Raw genomic sequence first — 19,771 nt, forward strand, 5'->3', positions numbered from 1 at the left:
AATTAAAAAAATTTTTAATAATGTACTTCAAGAAAGGAAAATGAAAAGAAAAGAGGGGTAGATGAACTAAATATGTCTAAATCTTAATAACTGCTAGATTTGGGTGAGGGGTATATGGCAAGCGTATTGTATTCTTCTCCCTCCTATTGTGTGTTTAAAATATTCCATAATAAAAAAAATTGTACTCTCCCTTGACCTCACACCTCTTTGCAGCAACCATGCCTCTCCTCTGCATCCCTTCACAGTGGAAGGTCTCCAAAGGGCTGACTATGCTCTGTCTTCACCTCCACTTACCACCTGCACAGGCCATCTGGCTTCTGGCCCCACCCTGTCCCCAACAGGGTTCTTGCCAGGCTTATTTAAGCACGTGGCCTAGCCCAGCACAATCTCCCTGATCCCACCTTACCTGACAGCGTGGCAGCCTCCCTCCCTGGTGAACCTCTCCCCTCCCGTGACTTCTGGCTTCATCTGTCTGGTCTCCTCCACCTCCCTGGCTGCCCCTCCTCTGTCTCTTTGCTGCTCCCCTTCACCTCAGGGCTCAGTCCTCATTCCTCACCTCTTCTCTCACTACGCTCTCTCCCTAGGTCATCCCAGCAAGGTCCATGGTTTAATAAAGCAGCTCTGCCTGCTGACTCCTAAATATATCCCCAGCCTGGCCTCTGCTGCCCACTGGATGTTTTCACCTGGATGTCTGACTTACATCCGAAACAGGTCTGTCAGTTTCTGCCTCCTTGTCCTCCCCCATCCCATGAACCCTGACCTTCCCCGAGTCTTTACCCATCCCAGTAACATCTCTACCAACCATCCCTTGGTTCTTCAAGCCAGAAACCTGGCAGCCATCCTCCCTTTTTCCTTCTGGTTCATCCTCCAATTCATCAGCAAGTTCAGTCATTTCTACCTGCGAATATCTCCAAGGTTTGTCCATTTCTCTCCAACTCTGCCCACCCCTTAGCCCAGGCACCACCATCTCCTGCCTAGGGGGCTGCAGCAGCCTCCAACTGTCTGCCCGTCTCCTCTTGGCCCCTCCAACTGGTCCCCCGCATCCACTCTGCAGCCAGAGTACAGACTCTTTCAAAATCATAGACTGGATCATGTCATTTCCCTGCCTGAACCCGTCGGGCTCTTCCCATGACAGTATCACACACAGGGTTGTGTGTTCACAGTTCACGTGGTCACAACCATTACACACAGCATCACACATTCAATGTCAGGGTCAGGGTCACACAGTATCACATCCTGGTTTTCACACACTTGATGTCACTCTGTGTTACGCCCTTGGTCGCACACTCAGACTCACCATATGCCTGGGGCCCACACTGACCATTCAGTGTCAGACACTTGAGCTCCAAACTCAGGACCACACCTGTTATTGCACAGTGTCATTCATCTGTGTTTACATATTTCGTCCTCACGGTGTCACACCCTCAGTGTCACACTTGGTCACTCAGCGTCACAAAATCAGTATCACACAGTATCGGTGTCACACACTTGGTGGCACATCCACTGTCTCACACAGTCTTGGACAAGTGGTGTCAGACACTCGCTATCACTCAGTGTCACACAGTCAGTGTCACACGCAGTGACTCACTCACTCTTCACACAGTATCCCATGATTTCACAAGCTCAGTATCACACCGCAGAATACCCGCTGCCCCACAATCAGTGTCTCAGTGACACCCTCAGCATCACCCTGGGTCCCACAAGCTCCCCCCACCCCCGCTGGGTCCAGTCGCCAGAGCTGCTGCCCCATGTCAAGGCTGCTTCCTGTTGTTGTGCTCAGCCACTGCCTGCTCCTTCAAGGATTTCCTGTTGTCAGGGCCCCAATCAGGCCTGGCCCAGCCTGGGATACACAGCCTAAAGCCCCAGAGCCAGCTGGCTGGCAGGAGCCCTGGGCCCCTCTACCTGCCCCTATCCTCGCTGGGCCCGTGGGATTTTCCCCTGTTCAATCAACCTGGATCCCCCGCGTACCTGGGCTTGTGCTGTGTCACTGAAAGGAGCTAACCTCTGGGCCCTGCCCCACTCCCAGAGTGCCCAGGCCTGTGCTTCCCAGACAGGGAACTCTTGGGCAGCCTGGACGCAGCTGTCTGCATTGTCTGAGTGGCTTGGGACAAGACCTTAGCTGGTCTGCGGGGCTCAGACTGAAGCTACTGGGAGCCAGAGGAGAGGGACTGGGCGTGAAAGGGGGAGGACACAGGGTTAGGGGGTTAGGGAGTTAGGGAAGGCTTCCCAGAGGAAGCCAGCTGGGAGCTGGGACAGACAAGGAAGTGGAAGAAAAGGCATCCCAAGGTGGGGGCAGCAGACAGGAGCCAAGGGTTGGAGGCAGGAACCGGAGGAGACAGGTTGGCAGGGATGAAGATAGGAATGTGAGAGGGCGTGAGGTTAGGCTGCCAGTTTCTCTCCCATCTGCTCCCTCCTCTCTCACACCAGCATTCAGACTCCAGCTCCAGGTCGGAGCCTCAGGGCATGCCCTTCCTGGCCCTGCCTTCGAGCCCCCCAGATTGCCCCTCAAGGCCGCCAAGCCCCCTCACCTCCTGCCCCAGGCCAGCCTGCAGGAAGGACAGGCAGAGGCCAGCGCACGCTCCCCACACGGCCGAAGATAAATATTTCCCGGGAAACGGAACTTGTTCTCTCTGTGTTTACAGCCAAGGGCCAGGCAGAGTGGGGGGAGGGGAGGGGCCAGCCAGAGGAACCTCGTCCAGCCCTGGGGCCCACAGCACCTGGCCCGGCCTTGCCCCAGACCTGCTGTGTGACTCTGAGTCAGTCCCCACCTCTCTCTGAGCCTCCACTGCAGGCCCTCAAGGGGACCTCCCTGGGCCTTGGCCTGCCCACAAGCCTGGCCCAGCTTCAGCTGCATCTTCTCTGGGTGAAAATCCCTGGTTCTTGATGCCTCCCCTTTCAGACTAGGCTTCTCTAATGGCAGGACCTGCATCTGCCCATCTCTGCCTTGTCCTTGGTCAGTCAGGGGTGTGGACAGATGGATAGACAGACAGACAGAGAAACAGGCTGTGGTGGCAGCTGAGACCGCCTCCCTGGCCCAAGTTCCTGCACACCCTGGGCCTGTGCAGCCCGACAGGTGGGCCCAGACAGATGGCAGGGCCTCGGGCCCCCAGGGATGCCAGATGCTATGGCCAACTTGTTGTCAGCAGCTCCCTCGGGGCTGTGGGGCATCATGGAGGCCACTTGCTCCTGATGTGCGGAATCCAGAAGGAGGCTGGCACATCTGCCAGTTAGGAGCATTCGTTTAAGAATTTTAAATATGAGCCTGGAAAGTGCTGCCTGCAGCAGCCCTTCCAGCCTCGCCCCAATGCTCCCTGCATAGTAACCAGGGCTCCACTCACATGTCAGCCTTCTCCTGTGGAGACCTGGGGGCACCCTTCCCACAAACCCTTGCACAAGCTGCTCCTCTCACCTACAAAGCCTTTCCCAACCCCCATAGCAATCCTACCAGACAGGACCAGCTGGGCTCCTGCCCCTGCCTATGGCTGTCCCACCACGGGGGCCCACTTATTCACCATTGCTGGCCTCAGCCTCACTCCAGACTCTGAGACCAAGGGTTCCTCAGACCAGGACCCAGGGGCAAAGAGGTGTTTGGAGCTGGGTTCTCAGCATGGAGCCAGTCTCCTGCAGCACGCCCTGAGTCCTTGTTCCAGGCTCCTCTGTGTTCTTGGTCCCAGTCCTTTGTTGGTCCTTGTTGCCCTCAGGAGGTCCTCTCAGAAGTCGACCACATGGCTCTGACTATCCAGCTGATCTCTGGTCTCATCAGGGACCTTGACCCTCCCCATCCTTCAAAGTTCAAAGGCTGCCTCCTCCAGGAAGTCTCCAAGACTGCACCCAATACAGCAACTGCCCCCTTCTTAGAACTACTCCAACCGCACCCCACCCCACCCCACCCCCCCGCCCACAGCCATTCTCATTCCATCAGGAAGCATTTATTGAGCATCTACTAAAGACCACATGGGCCCAGGAGAGAAAAAGGGGACTCAGCCTTGGTTCCTACCTGCCAGGTGTTTATAACTATGTGGGAAAGGATGTATAGCCATTACAACTACGTGGGAAAGGATATATAACCACATGGGGTAACAAGTTATCCCACTGTAAGCTCAGGGAAGCTTGGCGTTGTGAGTGCCCAGGATAAAGGAGAGGCTGACTTGAGCTGGGTGGAGGATGCAATCTGAGAGGACTTCACAGAGGAGGTGGCATCTAATCTGAGGCTTGAAAAGGGAGTAGGTGGAGAAAAAAGGGAAAGGCATTCCAGAGAGAGGGGTCAGTGCGAACAAAGTCAGGGAGGTCAGGAAGAGTGGGTGTCCTGGAAGTGAGCACTGCCATGTCTGGGGGACAAGGCATGGACATGAGGAGGTCCAGCAGGCACGGCTGGCAAGGCCATGACAAGGGTGTGGTCTTTCCTTATCCCATGGGCAGGAATAGAGGAGTCAACTCCAGGCAGAGCATTAGGGTGCTTAGCGTGGATACCTGTAACCTTGTCCATGTCTGCCTCTTCCCCAGCCCCTGCCCCAGCTGGGGCTCCCAAGCCCCCATCTAGGCTCTGAGAGCCAGCACAGAGAGGGCATGGACCCAGAGTGCTCAGCTTACTACTTGAACTGCCTCAGCCCTGACATCCAGAGAGAGCAATGGCCCTGGCGCTGAAGGAGGATTGCAGACTGTGCCTGAAGAGCCCCTCTCCCAAGCCGGCCAGCTGGCACAGGGGCCAGGGGGCCATCCCAAGCCGGTGTGCTGAACAGACGCCCGCTAGGTGGGAATGGGTCCTGGCAGGCCTGCTCTCGTGGCTGTCGTGCTGCCAGTGCCAGGAGAACGTGCTGTACCCACAGAACCTCCATGAACACCAGCCCAGCCCTGCAGTGCACCCTGTCTCACAGAGCACAGCTGTCTAGACCTGGCCCCAAGGATCTCACCCTTGAGGGAAGCAGGGAGGGTACCAACTCTCTCCAAGGACCTTCTGTGGGCCAGGCCTGAGGCAGGCACCTCACACATACTGTCTTTGTAACTTCTCCAAGCAGCTCTGCCCAATAATAGTGATTATGTCCAATAATGATGAAGCTTCTTATCCCCCTTTGACAGGTGAGCAAACTGATGCTCAGGTTGGTTAAGGGACTGGCCCAAGGTCACACACCTAGGAAGTGGTGAAGCTGGGACTTGAACTCATGCCCATCTGACCCCATGGTCTGTCCACTGGATGAGGCCATCAACTCCCCAGGTTCTGCTCCCTCAGGAGGGCTCTTCATCAGTCTCCCATCCCTCTTCCCTCTTTCCCTCCAGTGGTCCCAATAGTTTGAGCAACACCCTAGGGTCCCTATTCTCTCCAGTCCTATCCTTTCTATGTTGCATCAACCTGTCTCTCCCCAGCAGGGCTGAGTGTGGGCCTGGGTACTCGGAAAAGGGTGCTAAGTAAACCCAGAAACAAAGCAGGCTCCGTCCAGAGGCCAGGAAGACACCTGCCATCTTTGTGGTGGGTGTGGGGCTGGGGGGCAGGATGGAGCTAAGAACTGAGGGGCTCAAAGCCCAAGATCCTCAGTATGAGAGAGGGGGCAGCAGGACCCAGGCCAAGGAAAGGCAGAGGGAGCAAATGGGGATGATCTGGGGATGCCTCACGGGGAGGGGGAGAAAGGAAGGGCAGAACTTGAATTTGCAGGGAGCATGGCCAAGGGTCTAGGGAAAGGAAGCTATGAACAGAGGCATAAACAAGAAGCCTGGGCCTTACTCCTTCCCGTGGGACCCAGCTCCCATTGCCCAGGATGGTCTCAGCTTCTCCAAAGCTCTCTCCCCTCTCCACTTCCTGGGAGGATGACAAATCCAGTCTTTCCTAGCGGGTGGCAGCAGCTGCTGAGACACTGCTGGCTCCCAGGGATACCATCTGTCCCAGCTCTGGGGGGAGCCCCCACCCCATGGGGAATGCCGTAACCATAAATAAATTAATAATGACTTTCCTGTTCCCCTCCTCCCTCCCCCTTCCCCAGCGCCCAGCTGCAGGCGCACTCTCAGGGCTGGGCTCCGTGTCCCAGCAGTGAGCCCACGCTGACCCCACTAGGCACCAGGCCCTGTGTGAGCGTCTTTTGCCATCTCACCCGAGGGCAGGGAGAGAGCAAGGGTTGGGCACGAGACACAGCTCCACTCTCAGCTCTGCCTCCGATTCACTCACTGTGTGACCCCCTGGGCTTCAGCTTCCCCAAAGTAGACGAATAACAGCCCCTGCCTCCCAGGGAGGTTGTGGGGATTAAACAGGGAAGTGTGTCTAAAGCTCCTGGCCCGGAGGAGGGGCTGATATGGCAACAGCCTCCCCTTCCTCCCAGCCAGGCCCTGGGCACAAAGGAGGCTCATCTGAGGTTTGCTGTTTGGTCCGATTTCATACACACCCCTCCTCTGTGCCAACCTTCACCACCCCCGGCCCACCCCATTTCTGCTGCTCAAGGCCCCACGGACACTAACGATTCCTATGAGGCCCCCCAAAGGCATGGTCAGGGGCTGGGATGGCACCCCTCATCTCAAAGGAAAGGCACTCGCTGAGCCCTCACCAGGTACCCTTTGGAGGGCGGTGGGAGACCCAGGAATGAAAAAGGCACATCCCAGGCAGGGCTCAAGATGCTCACAGTTCAGAGGGAAAGACACACAGAGTCACATAATGGAGAAAACAGGGTGCTAAAGGCACAGACAGCAGAATGCCCCAGCGGCTGGTGGCCAGGGCAGGAGAGCTCAGAGGAGGGAGCATGAGAGGCAGGGAGGGCTTCCTGGAGGAGGGGAGGCTAGAGCTGAGCCCAGAAGGATTTGGGAAGCTGAGGGGGGAAGAGGCCAGCAGGAGCGGGTCTAGGGAGGCAGGAGCGGATGAAGGGGGGACTGCAACCTGCCTGGGTTGCAGAGGGAGCAGGGGGAGGGGGAGCATGGAAAATTTTTAAGCCGAAAGTGACAAGTTCAGGTTTGTGTGTTAGAAAGATCCTTCTGGCAGCCACATGGAGAATGGGGGCAACTGAAAGCAGACAGCCAGTGACTGTTCAGGGGAAAGATGACCAGTCCCGGACTGGGGCAGGCAGAGGGAGAGCAGGAGAGGAGTTCAGGAAATACTTAGGGCAGAGAATCAAGAGGGAATTGTTGGGTGAGGGTGGGGAGGACAAGGGAGGTGTCATGACACCCAGGTGACTTGGGAGGAGGACGAATCCTCAGGGGGAGAGAACTCTAGGGTGGGAGAGGTGGTCTTGGTGTGGGGTGACCCTAGGCTGGAGGGGGTGGGGCTGGGATTCGGCTCCAGCCTCCCAGTCCTCCCAGGGGTGGGGGCAATGCTCAGACTGACCCCCAGCTTGCGCCCCCCACCCCCCCAAGCCCACCCACTCCTCCCTCCGCTGAGCTCTCACCTGCAGTGTGCCGTCTCTACTCCCTGGGGGCACTGGCTCCTGTGCAAGGAGGTCCCGGCTGGCTGCAGAGACAAGAAGGCCAGGGGCTGAGGCCTGCCAGGCCTTCTCCCCTTCTCCCCAGGCTGCCCCTCCCCCAGCCCCTAGCAGACCTGGGGTCTCCTGTCTCCCACAGGTGGCCTCCTCCAGGGAGCCTTGCCTGATGGCGCCCTGCTTCCCATGGCCTCTGGCTCTGGTGTATTCTCAGTCCCTCAACTCTGAGAACAGAGCTAAACTCTTTCCTTAAGCCTGGGGCTCCTCAGGAGTGGAAAACCGCATTTTTACTCCTTCTGTGGTCCCCTCCACTTCTGCTTCTCTCCCTTCACTTCCCCTCTCTAAGCGTCAGCTTCCCATCTACAAAATGGGATTTGTAGTGCCCAGCTCACACAGTCACTGGGCTGGGCTCCCAGCTGGGTTGCTGTGAATCCTAAGTGAATGGGACCACACGTGGGAGTCCTCAGCCCAGTCTGGGCTCCAATCGGACACCCAACCTGCATGCTATAAGCACTACTCCATGGCTTCTCAAGGGCTGGTACACACAGAAGCCACTGCCTCAGGAGCTCCTCATTCTCAGGAGCCCACCGCCTGGGTGGCATCCGGAACCCCAGCCGCTCTGGGAGGCACTGCCCAGGGGCCGGCTGTCCCTCCCCACCCCCATCCACAAGCATACCCAGGCATCAGACAGGCACAGGCGGCGGGATATTCTGAGCCTGGCTTCATTCCCGTCAGCTGCTGGCCGCTATGCCAGCCTGGTGCGGGCGCGGGGGCTGATTTGATTTGGCAGCTTCAGAAGCGTGTGGTGGGGAGGGGGAGGGGGAGGGGGGATGAGACACCCATCCCTGCTAGGAAATAGCCTCAGGCGCTCAGCGAGCTGGGGAGGTTCTGGGTTCCCTGCCTGGTGCCCCTGTCTTCTCACTCAGGCTCTGGACACCTGCCCGTGACTGCTGGAATCTACGGTTTTCCTTAGTGGTGACCATAGGGGTGACAGGAGCTGCACCATAGTAGCTGCACCTAGCGTGTGGATGCTTGTAGCAAGGTGTCTGGTTGTCCCACGTGTCCCTGTGTCCTGTGGGCGTCTCCCTACTCAGCAGTGCCTTCAGCTGGGCCCGAGTGTCGCCCAGGATGCATGGGTCTGGGGGGGATGGGGGACGATGGTCTACACGGGACCATCTCCCAGGGCGACTGTGGCTCCATGGCTGGGCCTTGATGGGGGACTGTCTGCAGCCCAGGGCATGGCAAGGTCGCGCATGCGCCTGCATCTACTGCAGGGCCTCGTGTGCATTGGCTCGCCCAGTTCCTTCCCTCTGTGCGATGACCCCGCTAACCCAGCCATGTCCGGCAGAGGAAATGACGGGGACCAAGATAAGTGCCTGACCTCAGGGTCCATCCCTTTTGTCTGAAAGCCTAAGCCTTCTTTACTTAACCCTGGCCTCCAATGGTCCACCCACCACCACCAAATTGCCCCAGGACAGCCCCTTCCCCTGCCCCTTGAGAAGAAGCAGTGCTAGTTTCACTTGATCCTCACTGCCCCCCAGGCTCTCCACCACTCCCTGAAGAGGCTCCTGCCCCACGCCCTCTGGGTCCCCATCACCCACTTCAAGAACAGGGAAGGTGGACAGGATGAGTGGGGTCTTGGCTAGGCATTCACAGCGCCTCCATAATCCTGTCCCAGCCTCAGCGTTTACCACCCTCCTGCCTGCCCCATACTCAGAGCAGCTCACCCCTCCCAGAGGTCCCAGGAATCTCCACCACTCTGTTAATATGCTGCTGGTACCATGGGGACCTGGCCTCCACAGCTTCCAATTAGAGAGCTGCTGCTGGAGGTCAGGGGCTCTGATGCTCTGACCTCTGCACTGAAAGGGCAGGGGGCGGCGTGTCAGACCAGGACCCTAGTCCTAAGAGGTCCACAGGCCAGGACTGTGTCCCAGACACCAGCCAGGAGGTCAGGGTAGGGTGGAGCCTACTTTGGGAAAGACGCAATGTCTCATCTGTCACCGCCTCCCCATTGTCCCACTGTCCTCTGGGGACCTCAGGACTCTCCCCACCCAGCCACAGGAAGCTAAGCCCCTCCTGAGACAGAAGGAGGGAACACTGAAGGAGGGGCTCCAGGACCAGAGAGAGACTCAGCCATGCCCTTGGGGTCACAGAGGAGGAACCTAGGCTCAATAGGACTCAGTTGTCACAAAGGGGCTGGTGGGATGAAGACTCTGCAGAGAGGTCCTGGGGGGGCTTCCTGGAGGAGGTGTGTGGTACCTCACAGGAAGAGAACACTAGGTTCCAGGACAGCCTCCCAACTACGTGGTATAGGTTTGTACCTGGGACCTGTATGTAGTTGCAAGTGTCTTTGTGTCCATGCGTGCATGGGTGTGCATCCCAGTCATGGAGTCCCCAGCTCTGGTCTATGTCCCAAGGGCAGGGTCTGCCTGAGGTAGGGGTCAGCCAGGCAGCAGATCAGAGGACAAAGAAAAGAAGGGAGAACAGCTCAGGGCTGAGGAGAGAAGCCTGTCAGGTTGGTCATGACACAGTCAGTCCTCAAACCCTAGATGCCTGATGCCAAGACAGGGTGCTTCCGTGACCCAGGCTCTGCCACAGCCTACTGTGCAACTTTGGACAGGACCTTCCCCTCTCTGAGCTACTGTTCTCATCTGAAGAATAAAAGGAATGGACTTGATGACCTCCTAGAGCCCTCACAAGTCTAACAATCTTTTGGAGAGACTGACACACAAAGACAGCCAGAGATGGAACCTTACAGAGATGGGGAGAGAGCTCAAAAGGAAGCAGAGGCGACAGCGAGGGGTGGGATGGCAGGAGACAAGAGAGGAGAACCCCAAGGAGGCCCATCGTGGGTCAGGGAGCTGGGGAGGGGTTCCCTGCTGGGGACCCTGTCCTCAGGGCCAAGACAGGACGTGGTAGACAACGCAGCCTTGCGCATGACAGGGAGCAGTTGTCACCACCCCACCTGCCTCCTGGCCTGTGGGAGGAGAAAGATGGTGGGTAACAGACAAATGCTCTGCCCCCCTGACCTGAGTCCTGCCTCCACTCCAGCTCTCCAGGTGTTCCAGGGGAAAGCGGGGAGCTGCAGGCAAAGTGGAGCTCCCAGGGCTGGGAATCAGGAAGCCGTGTTTTAGGCCCTGCTGTGTTGTGGGATCGGGGCCAACTCCCAGCCTCCATCACTTGATCTGTGAACCCAGCAGGCTGGGTCTTGTGCAGCAGTACTGGGTTCTGAGGGCCCCAGCCAGGGTGGGCTCTCTAGAGGGCCGAGATCCTTCTCTCCTGCCTGGAGGTTCTTTCCCCACCTTTGATGTGGGTGCTGAGACTGTGCACAGTCCAAGAGGCAGCAAGCCGCTGGACAAAGGAGCTGGCCTTGTGCTGGGCGGGAGGCCTGTGCTACAAGGGAGCCCCCATCGGTCATCAACCCTCCAGGCACCCTGGCCTGGGACCTCCCTTCCGTAAGCACTTCTCACAGCCACCCCCAGGGCACAAGCAGGGTCCTCCCTCCTTGGCCTGCGCTCAAAGGGTGCCAATGGGTCCCTAGCCGATGTCCGCACTGCCCCTCTGGCTGCCTGGCCTCTGCCCTAGGCGGAGGCCCTTTGTACTTGGGCCCTCACAGGCAGGGCTTCGTGCAGTCCCGTGTCTGTGTCCAGGAAGTGTTCATGTCCTGTTTTCCCCCTCAGGCCGAGGCTGCCAGGGAAGGAGAGGGTGGGGGTAAGCAGGCCTCTCCTTCCTCCACTGTGGACATTCCTCCCAGAGGCTTTAGGGGCTGGAAGGAAAGGGTACTCCTCTCTCTGCCGTAGTCTGAAATGACTGAAGACTGGAGGCAGAGGGATGAAGGAAATGACCCCTTACCCTGAAAGCTTAGGGAGTGGTGGTTCTTGCACACGCACGCACACCAGTTCTGCTGCGGCAGGAGAAACTATCCGTGCAACCCAGGCTGAGATGGTCTCCTTCCCCACTGACACCAACCCAGCCCCTCCTCCCCTTCCTCCCTGGGGGTGGGGGCCACCCCGCCACCCCAAGCTGTCTCCATTGCTTCTCGCTATGTTTTTAATAACTGAACATCGACATTAACAAGGCAGGTGGTTGCAGCTCTTCCCAGAAACCCCATTTAGAATCATTGAATCATCAAATCATCAAATCCTAGAATCCTGGAATCACAGAACGTCTGCTTCATCGGCTCCTGGAGTCTCAGCATCTTAAAGTCACAGAATGTCGGAATCACACAACCACGCATCCACACAGCCCTGGCCGGGAGCTGAGGGTCATGGAAGGCTGGAACCCCACAAACGGACAATGCCAGATTCTCCAGAGAGCTCATCCACCCCAACTTCCTCCTTTTACAGGTGAGAAAATGCAGCCCAGAAAGTGGCCTTATGCAAGGTCACTGGACAGTAGGAGCCAAGCAATGCCCGGCTCCGAGATTGCAAGATGGGACCTCAGTAACCCAGTCTTGCGGAAATGGCGCCACTCTTACTTTCGGAAATACAGATATTCAAGTTGGGGCGATGCTGCTCTTTTAGCTTTGCTCATTTCTCCTCCCTCCCGACCCCACCCCCACTGGGCCCTGCATCTCTCCACCCCTCTTACCCTTGGTTCCTGCAACTCCCTCACCTTTCCCCCTCCCTGGGTCTGTACTCAGGCCCCTCAAATAAAGGCAACAATAGATGGGTGAAGTTCGAGGGGTCAAGTCCCTCAGGGTGGAGGACAGGAAAAGCAAAATGCCTGCCCCCTGACGCTACCAGCCAGAGAGCAGGCTCCCCAGAGGAGGTGCCCTGAACAAGAGACCAGAACGTCCTGGACCCCCTGGGGGTCCAGCCACACCAGAGGCAGCAGCTTCAAGGAAGCTGGAATCAAAGAGGAGGGAAGCAGTGAAGGCTTACCGTTGATATTAAACCATCACAGATGTATGTTTAGCGTTTTCATAAATTTACATTTTAACTCGTTTTGGAATGTACTCACACATTTTTGAATTTGAATTTTATTAAGTATTATATTTTACAGATTGTTTTAATTTTTGAATTCTGAGTGCTCTTCGCCCAGGGCAGATCCCGTGTCCCCACGCTACAGACAAGGACGCAGCAGCCCCCAGTGGGATCCAGGTCCCCTGGTTTCCGTTTAGCTTCAAAGCTCCTGACCTGGGACGCCATTCTGAGACCTTCTGCTCCTTCGAGGGGCCTGACCCAGGCCCAGGCATGTGACCTCAAACCGTGTCTTCCCTCATGTGGCCACCCATACCCCAGGGTGGCGCTTTCTCTCCCTTCACCTCTACAGCTGACGGGCTCCCTCCTCTACCTCTGCCCCCTCTGTCCCCTCCCCTCCAAATCTGGCTTTTCCCTATTCAGTCTCGTCATCCCATGTCGGAACCACACTGCCTCAGCCTCCTGCCTCACTCCTTCTATGTGCTCCCCACCCCATGGCCCAGGGAGCTGCTTCATAACACGCAGGTCTGAACAGTCCCTGAACTGCTTTCATCTCTTCCCCTAGTGCGCAGTTCCCTCCGAAGAAAGTCCAAATTCCTTGACATGGCATAAAAGTCCTGCACAATTTGGCCCCTTCCAGCCTCACTAGCTTCATCTCCTATGCTACACACACACACACACACCAATCCCATCACTCAGCCACCCTGGCTGTCCAGCATCCAGCTCCATGGAATGCTTCCCTCCTTCTGTCTGTCACCAGCAAGCCTTCACATTCGCCATTCTCTCCTTCTCTCTGTCCAGAACCTTCTCCTGGCTCATTCCTCAGCTCTCACTTTAAATGTTTCCTCCTGGAAGCTTCCCAACTTGCCCTCCCTCCCACTCTGGGCTGAATTCGGGGCCCCTAGCTCTGTCCCACCATGGCCCCCAAGTTTCTCCCCATTGCTGCCTTCCCCCCACACAATCTACCAGCATCAATCTTTGTCTGTGCCCCTCCGCCACCCTATCACCTGTCCACCCTTGGCCCTGGTACCTGGGTCTGTCTACCTGCCAAGAGGCAGACGCCTTGTTGCTCAGACTTGGCACAATGTGTGGCCGAAATTTAAGGCCCCCACCATGCTCTCTCTACCTACCCTCTCTGCCGGGCACAGAGTAGGTGCTCACTAACTGTCCACCTATTAAGGCCTGGCAGCACACAGTGTGTGGCACGGACAGGGAGTGCTGGGGTGCTCAGAGGAAGTGAGAGTCCCCGGGCTGGGCTGGGGACTTCCTGGAGGAAGCATTTGGGATGATCCTCCACATGTCAGTCCTAACACAGAAGTTGAGGACAGGCCACAGGAAGTCCCCAGCCAGCCTTAGGGCCATCAGGGCAAACCATCAGAGTGGGACCAGAGTCTGAAATGAGGGAGATTCAGTGACCAGAGCCAAGGACAGGGCCACTGGAGGGGCTGGTGGTGCATTTGGGGAAGACTTGCTGGAGGAGGGGCTACTTCTGGCTGGTTTGGGGCAGGGGAGAAGGTGGAGATGAAGCAGGTTGGAGACAGAGATGTGAAAGAGAAAGCTCTGTTCCTTCTTGTCCTTTACACCTTAAAGGGAAGGGAGGTGGGATTCGGATGGGCAAGAGGAAAGAAAGAAGGCCAAGGCAGCATGGAGCTAACATCAGTGCTGACACCATGGCCAGGGTGGGTATGGGTGGCTGGGGCTGGCAGGGAGCAGGTTCCCAGCTGTGGTTGGGAAACATTTCCTGTCTCCTTGCCAGGGGGGTCATTAATAATCATTTACCCTCCACAGGCAGCACGGAGGCTAGCCAGGGAGCAGCATGGTGCTGGGGCCGGAGCCCAGCCTGGCAGCCAGGAGAGCTGTATTTTAGGACCAGCCCTGCCACCTTGCTGTGAAACCTGGACAAGTCACCTGGCCACTCTTGCTCTCTGGTAACACTGGTCAAAGGAGGGTCTTAAGAGGAGGCTCCCTAAAGATCTCCCTGCTCTGGGCCTCAGTTTCCCTAGATGGCAGCGGGGCTGCCACCCCTACAGGGGGTTAGAGACCTCTGATGATCAATATAAGCATCTATGTTGAACCTAGCTCAGGACACATGGGATGGGCAGACCCAGCCCAGCCTCTCAAGAGCTCGAATTCTGGCAGGAGCCAGACCCCAACACCATGGGATGCATGCCTGGAGCATATCATGTGCATGTCAGGCTGCGGGAAACAGAAGGGAGGGCCGTCTGCCCAAGGCCTGAGGGGCTGACAGTGTGGCTGGGCCATGAAGATGGGGTTTCTTAGACACAGAAAATGGGAGTCCCATGAGGCCTATTTAGTCACTGCTATGACTGCAGCACTTAACACTGTGCCTGCCTGGTGCATAGCAGGTGCTCAATAAATGCTTTCAGACAACAGAATGAGCTCCTGTTAAAGGAGACATTTGTGAAAGGAGCTTGGAATTTGGAAAGAGCTGCCTAAACGGTGATGACGAAGATGATGACAATGATGATTCTGCCCAAAGACAACAGGATGGGAAAAGGTGACATGAAAGCTTGAGAAGGTAGGAGGCCCAGGGATGGCCATCCAAAACCAGACAGTATTGCTTGGGAATGATCAACAGCCTTCAAGATCCCTTCTTCCAGTTGGGCTAGAATTTTCCTCAGCCTCAGGCCACATTTCTCTGCCCATCCAACACCCCCTTCAAGGCTCAGCTCAAGCCCACTCACTTCAGAGAACCTTCTGGAATGTGGTGCTGAGGCATTGGCCCCGAGCCCCTTCCCCTGACTGACTCTGATGGTCTCTGTGCCTTCCAACCACAAGGAGTCCTGGCCTTTCGTGCTCTCAAGTCCTTGTTGGCAGACTGTCCACTAAGGTCTCCCCATAGCTTTCTCTGGAGGGTATGACCTGGATCCTCCTACTGGGTCCATCAGACTAGAGGGTCCCCAAAAACAATCTGGCTTCGTTTTTCAGAAAAAGGTCTCTGTGAGGAAAGCAACTATCCCCCCATCAGATATGGGGTCAACACAAGTGGAGATAGATTGAGCTCTTCCGGGTTGCCTCCCAGCCCAGTGACCCTCTCTGGGCGCCACACAGAGAAGGGAAGAGAACTGGGCAGCATGCAGAAGGGGGCACTTGGCTTCTCAGCACCCCGGAGATGACATGAGAAGGAAGGGCAGTGGGCCACACTTGGGACTAAGACATCATGGTTGGCAAACTTGCCTAACTCCCAGCCCAGCCCCAGCTGCTACTGCGCCGAGGAGGCGCCACCGGGGATACCACCCAGGCCTCAGTGCCTGCGCCTGGACCCCCACCCTCTGCGGAGAACCATGAGGTGGTAGTAAACACAGTGAGCCCGAGACACGTGCATCCTCTCCCCGCCCCTTCCAATCCCGGCCCAAAACATGAGACAGGCTAAGAGGAAAAGAACAAAGGTTCCAGGACCTCCACATCGCCCGCCGCCCGCCTGTCCAGCGCCTGTTCAGCCGGAAACCCAAGACAAAGGCCTTGGTGAAAGCGAGGAGGATGAAGGGCAAAGGGTAGAGGCAGCCTGGCTTGGGCATCTCAGGGGACCTAACTGGGAGGGAAGCGAGAACAGGATGGCAGCCAAGCCTTCCCTGCACACACACATCACTCCACAAACATTTATGGGACACCTGCTGTATTCTGCACACCCGAACATCACATACCTCATTCCTCACCCCACACACCTTATACACCCAATCCCTCACCCCCTGCAACACCTTCCACAGCCCTCCAGCCCCCCCTCTCCCCACACATACCCTAGCTAACTAGATACCCTTCACATGTAAACAGCTCACAGGGAGAGAAGATCACATAATCCACGTGTCACACCGAAAAGCCATCCAGCTCACACACCCACACTTCACGCCACACTCACACTCAACCTCCCACGCGCACCTCACACACCCGACACTCACCTCTCCAAGCACAGACACACAGTTCCAATTAAATTCAATACACACACATCACCTAGACATAGAGACACACCCTGCATAGATAATGTGCACACCTAATGTCACACCAAAATGTCAAATGTTTGCGGGCACACACAGCTCCTTAGCACAGACAGTCCTGCCTGCACACTGCCTCCTCCCCACATGTACTTGGGCATGCGCGCGCGCGCACACACACACACACACACACACACACACACACACACACAGAGTCAACAAGTCCTTGCCTTGGCCCCCTGGACCCTGGCTGCTGCACACTTTCCTACCCAAAGCTGTACAAACAGTCATCACACAGACACATGACACTTAAACACCAACACACAGGTCCCAATATATTTCCCGAGCAACTCCAGGATGTAACTCGGTGACTCGAAGCCAGTCACCTAGGCTGCAAACCCACTCAGACACAGCTCTCCCACCCCCACTCCCCTCTACCAAGACATCCAATGAAACCTTTCATCAGACCCCTCCAGCGGCTCTTCCTGGTTACACACAACAGTCCATAACACACACAAATACACACACAATCCCCCATGTAAGCTGCCCCTACAACTACTCCACCCCACGATGACACACAGTCATGTACACATAAGTTCCCCACACACACAACAGTCATACATACACCTACCACTCCACACTCACAACTCGGCCTCCCTAGCTGCACACGCCATGCAACGCCATTACACTCACAGTCCTCACACTCAGCATAAGCTCCCACAGACCCCCCCAATAATCCCACCGCTGATGACACACACAATACTACATGACACAACACACATGATCACACACAAGGCACACCCAACACACACAACCCAGCTCTTCCTACTCAAACACATACCACCCAGACTCGCCCAGCCCTGGACACCTCCCACCACAGGTGACTGACACCAGGTTGCAGGCTATTCCTCCCCTCCCTCATCCCAAGCCCCCAGCTTCCCAAGTCCAGTTCAGCAGGGATGAGGGGGTTTATAAGTTATGAACCCCAGTGCCCCACTGCACAATCCCCACCCACCTTAAATCCCTCGGTACCGCCCAAGGGCTGCTTGCTCCATGTTTAGCCCCTTCCACCAGCACCCACACCATGCCATGCCTGACAACAGGGGAGGGGGAAGAGGTCCTGGGGACACCGGCGGGGCATTCTGAGCCTGTCCCCTCACCACCCCAAAGTAGAGGCTGATATAAGGGGAAGAATGACCACAGGGAAAAGCCCTAGAACAAAAACAGAAACCTAGAGAAACTGGGGGAGTGATGGGCAGACTGAGAGAGGGGGGCACGTAGGCAAAAGAGACCAAACAAGAAAGAAATAGAGGGGCAGAGGGAGAAGATGCCCAGAAAGACTCAGAGGAGAAACGGGGGCCACCATACCCAGAGAGAGACAAGAGGAGAGGGTGAGACAAGCAGGAAAAGGCTAGGATCTTCTATACAGGAGGGAGGAGGGAAAGCAGGAAGAGGGTGGGAGGGGGATCCTGCAGAGAAGGAGAGACAAACTGTAATGGAAAGAGGCATTTGGACCCTGGGTGGGGTCTGGTGTGAGGACTGAAGTCCAGGTGTTTGAGTGGGAATCTGGGTGAGGGCATAGATGAGTCTGTGGAGTCGGGGTTCAGGGGCTTGAGATGAGGGGCCCCAGCTCTAAAGGGGGGTCCTGGTTGAGAGTCGGGGGTTCAGGTGTTCTGGGTGGGCCTGGAGTCTGATAAATATATTGGGGGTCCAGGGCTATGGGCAGGGGTCCTCCACTAATGTGGGAGGCAGGGGGTTCCAGGCTCAAACAGAACTCTTGGGTGTGAACAGGGGTCCCATTGTGGATTGGGAGTTCAGTGCTTGGGGGTGGAGTCCCAGATCTGAAAAGGGTTCAGAGTCTGGCGTGAGGCTTTGAACTGTGAGGTAAGGACTCAATGTCTCTAGGGTACGGGCTGCAGTCCCAGCACAGAAGTGGGATTTTCAGCTGGGGAGGGGTCCCCACCCTGGGGTCCCCACCCTAGAAGGGTTCAGGGACGGGGTAGACCATGGGACCGGCGACAGCACGCTCCGCGGAGAACCCGGCCTGGCGCTCACCCAACACCCCGTTCCCCTCGTGCCCAGAGCCGGGAGGGGCGGGGGGCCCTACCTGCAGGCTGTCGGCGCATGGCTGCGGCGGCGGCGGCTCGTCCGGCTTGAGGAAGACCTGCTGGCCCCGCCTGAGGAATTGGACAACAGCGATGAGGATGTGGTGCAGCACCAGGACCATGCTCGCAGCCGCCCGCCCGCCCGCCGGCCTGGCCGCTGCGCTTGGCCAGGGCGTCCGCGACGGCTTCGCCTGATCCGCGCGAGTGTCCGCCCTGGCCCCGCCCCGAACCGCCCACTTCCCGCCCCCCGACCGCCCCGGCCCCGCCCACCTTCCGCAACCGCGGACAGCACCTCTTAGCTCGTCCAATCTTCCCACCCCCACCAGAGCCCCCCACCAGCTCTCACTTCCCTTATCTCTCTGCTCTCAAGATTCTTCCAGCTTGTGCGCTATTAGGATCCCCCGCCTGATAGCCTGCTCTCAGCCTTCGCTCCCTTCTCTTGCCCCTTCGCTACTCCTTTCACTACCTCTCAGGGGTCGCCTCTCTGAGCCTCTCTCCTGATCACATCCTCTCCCCCCACCACTTACTTAATAAAGTCCTGGAGCCAGGCTACAGTCCCACGGCAGAGACCAGCGCAGTGAGGGGGCGGGGGGGGGGGCGGTCCGGAGGGGGAGATAGAGGGGAAGGGACCGCTGGCACGAACAAGGAGCCCTGGGCTTGCTCTTCTCCCAGGAAAAAGGGAGGAAATCGGGGGAAATTTCAGAGGTCGCTCCGAGTCTGACAGGCCCTGGAAGCAGTAGCAAATCTGGGAGGGAGACACGTGCGCACTGACACGCGAGCGCACACACAGGCGCACCATTCCCAAGTTGTGGGTAGGGGCACTGGGCCCCCAGCACTGGGCAGGCAGGTCTGCGTTGGGGTCCCCGCAAGCCAGAGAGGGTGCAGGCCCCAGGGCCACACAGTCCACAGTTCCGCGGTGGGACTTGCGAGCCGAAGCGCAATTCACCGCAGAGCGGCCTCTGTGCTCAGGCGCCCGCTGCAGCCGTGACGCTCCTGCGCCCCCTGCTGTCCCAGCGCGGCAGCTCAGCCCGGCCCGATTTGCCATCTGCGCGGGAGGGGCGGGTGTCGGAGGGGAAAGGGGTCACCTGGTCCAGCACCCTGCCTGGACCCAACCGGTTCCTAGCCTCCGCTTGGCATGAGGTCGGCTGGGGCGGTGGGACGTGTCTGGACTGGAGGGTGCTCTTGGGTGTCTCCTGGCCATTGCCGGCTAGCTACTTACTTTATGACCTTGGTCAGATCCCCTCCCCAGTTGGTTTCTGGGCTTTCGTCTTGCCATCTCTTTCACAAGACTGCCAGGAGAATCAACCCCACAATGGTGCGAAGGCAGCCAGAGTCCCCTGACAGCCCTCGCTGTGGTCTGACCTGAATCCTTCCCATGTACTGCGGTCCCCTCTCTCTGCAATTCT

At 57.4% G+C, this 19,771-nt stretch overlaps 1 protein-coding gene across 2 annotated transcripts in view; it reads right to left on the reverse strand.

Annotated features, from left to right (window-relative positions):
- PDE2A (phosphodiesterase 2A) overlaps nucleotides 1-18,608 on the reverse strand; it is a 65,086-nt gene extending 46,478 nt beyond the window's left edge. Inside the window, exons 1-2 of one of the 2 annotated variants that reach the window (XM_079930143.1) lie at nucleotides 18,368-18,510; nucleotides 7,359-7,420 (exon numbers count right to left, since the gene is read on the reverse strand). In XM_079930143.1, the coding sequence (XP_079786269.1) occupies nucleotides 7,359-7,420; nucleotides 18,368-18,386 (81 nt within the window). In that variant the 5' untranslated portion in view covers nucleotides 18,387-18,510. Of the gene's footprint in view, nucleotides 1-7,358; nucleotides 7,421-18,367 lie in introns of both variants that reach the window. The other variant, XM_079930142.1, reaches the window with a different exon arrangement.
- Nucleotides 18,609-19,771: the final 1,163 nt, after the last annotated feature.

The sequence above is a fragment of the Stenella coeruleoalba genome, assembly GCF_951394435.1.
Source record: "Stenella coeruleoalba genome assembly, chromosome: 8".
NCBI classification, from domain to species: Eukaryota; Metazoa; Chordata; class Mammalia; order Artiodactyla; family Delphinidae; genus Stenella; species Stenella coeruleoalba.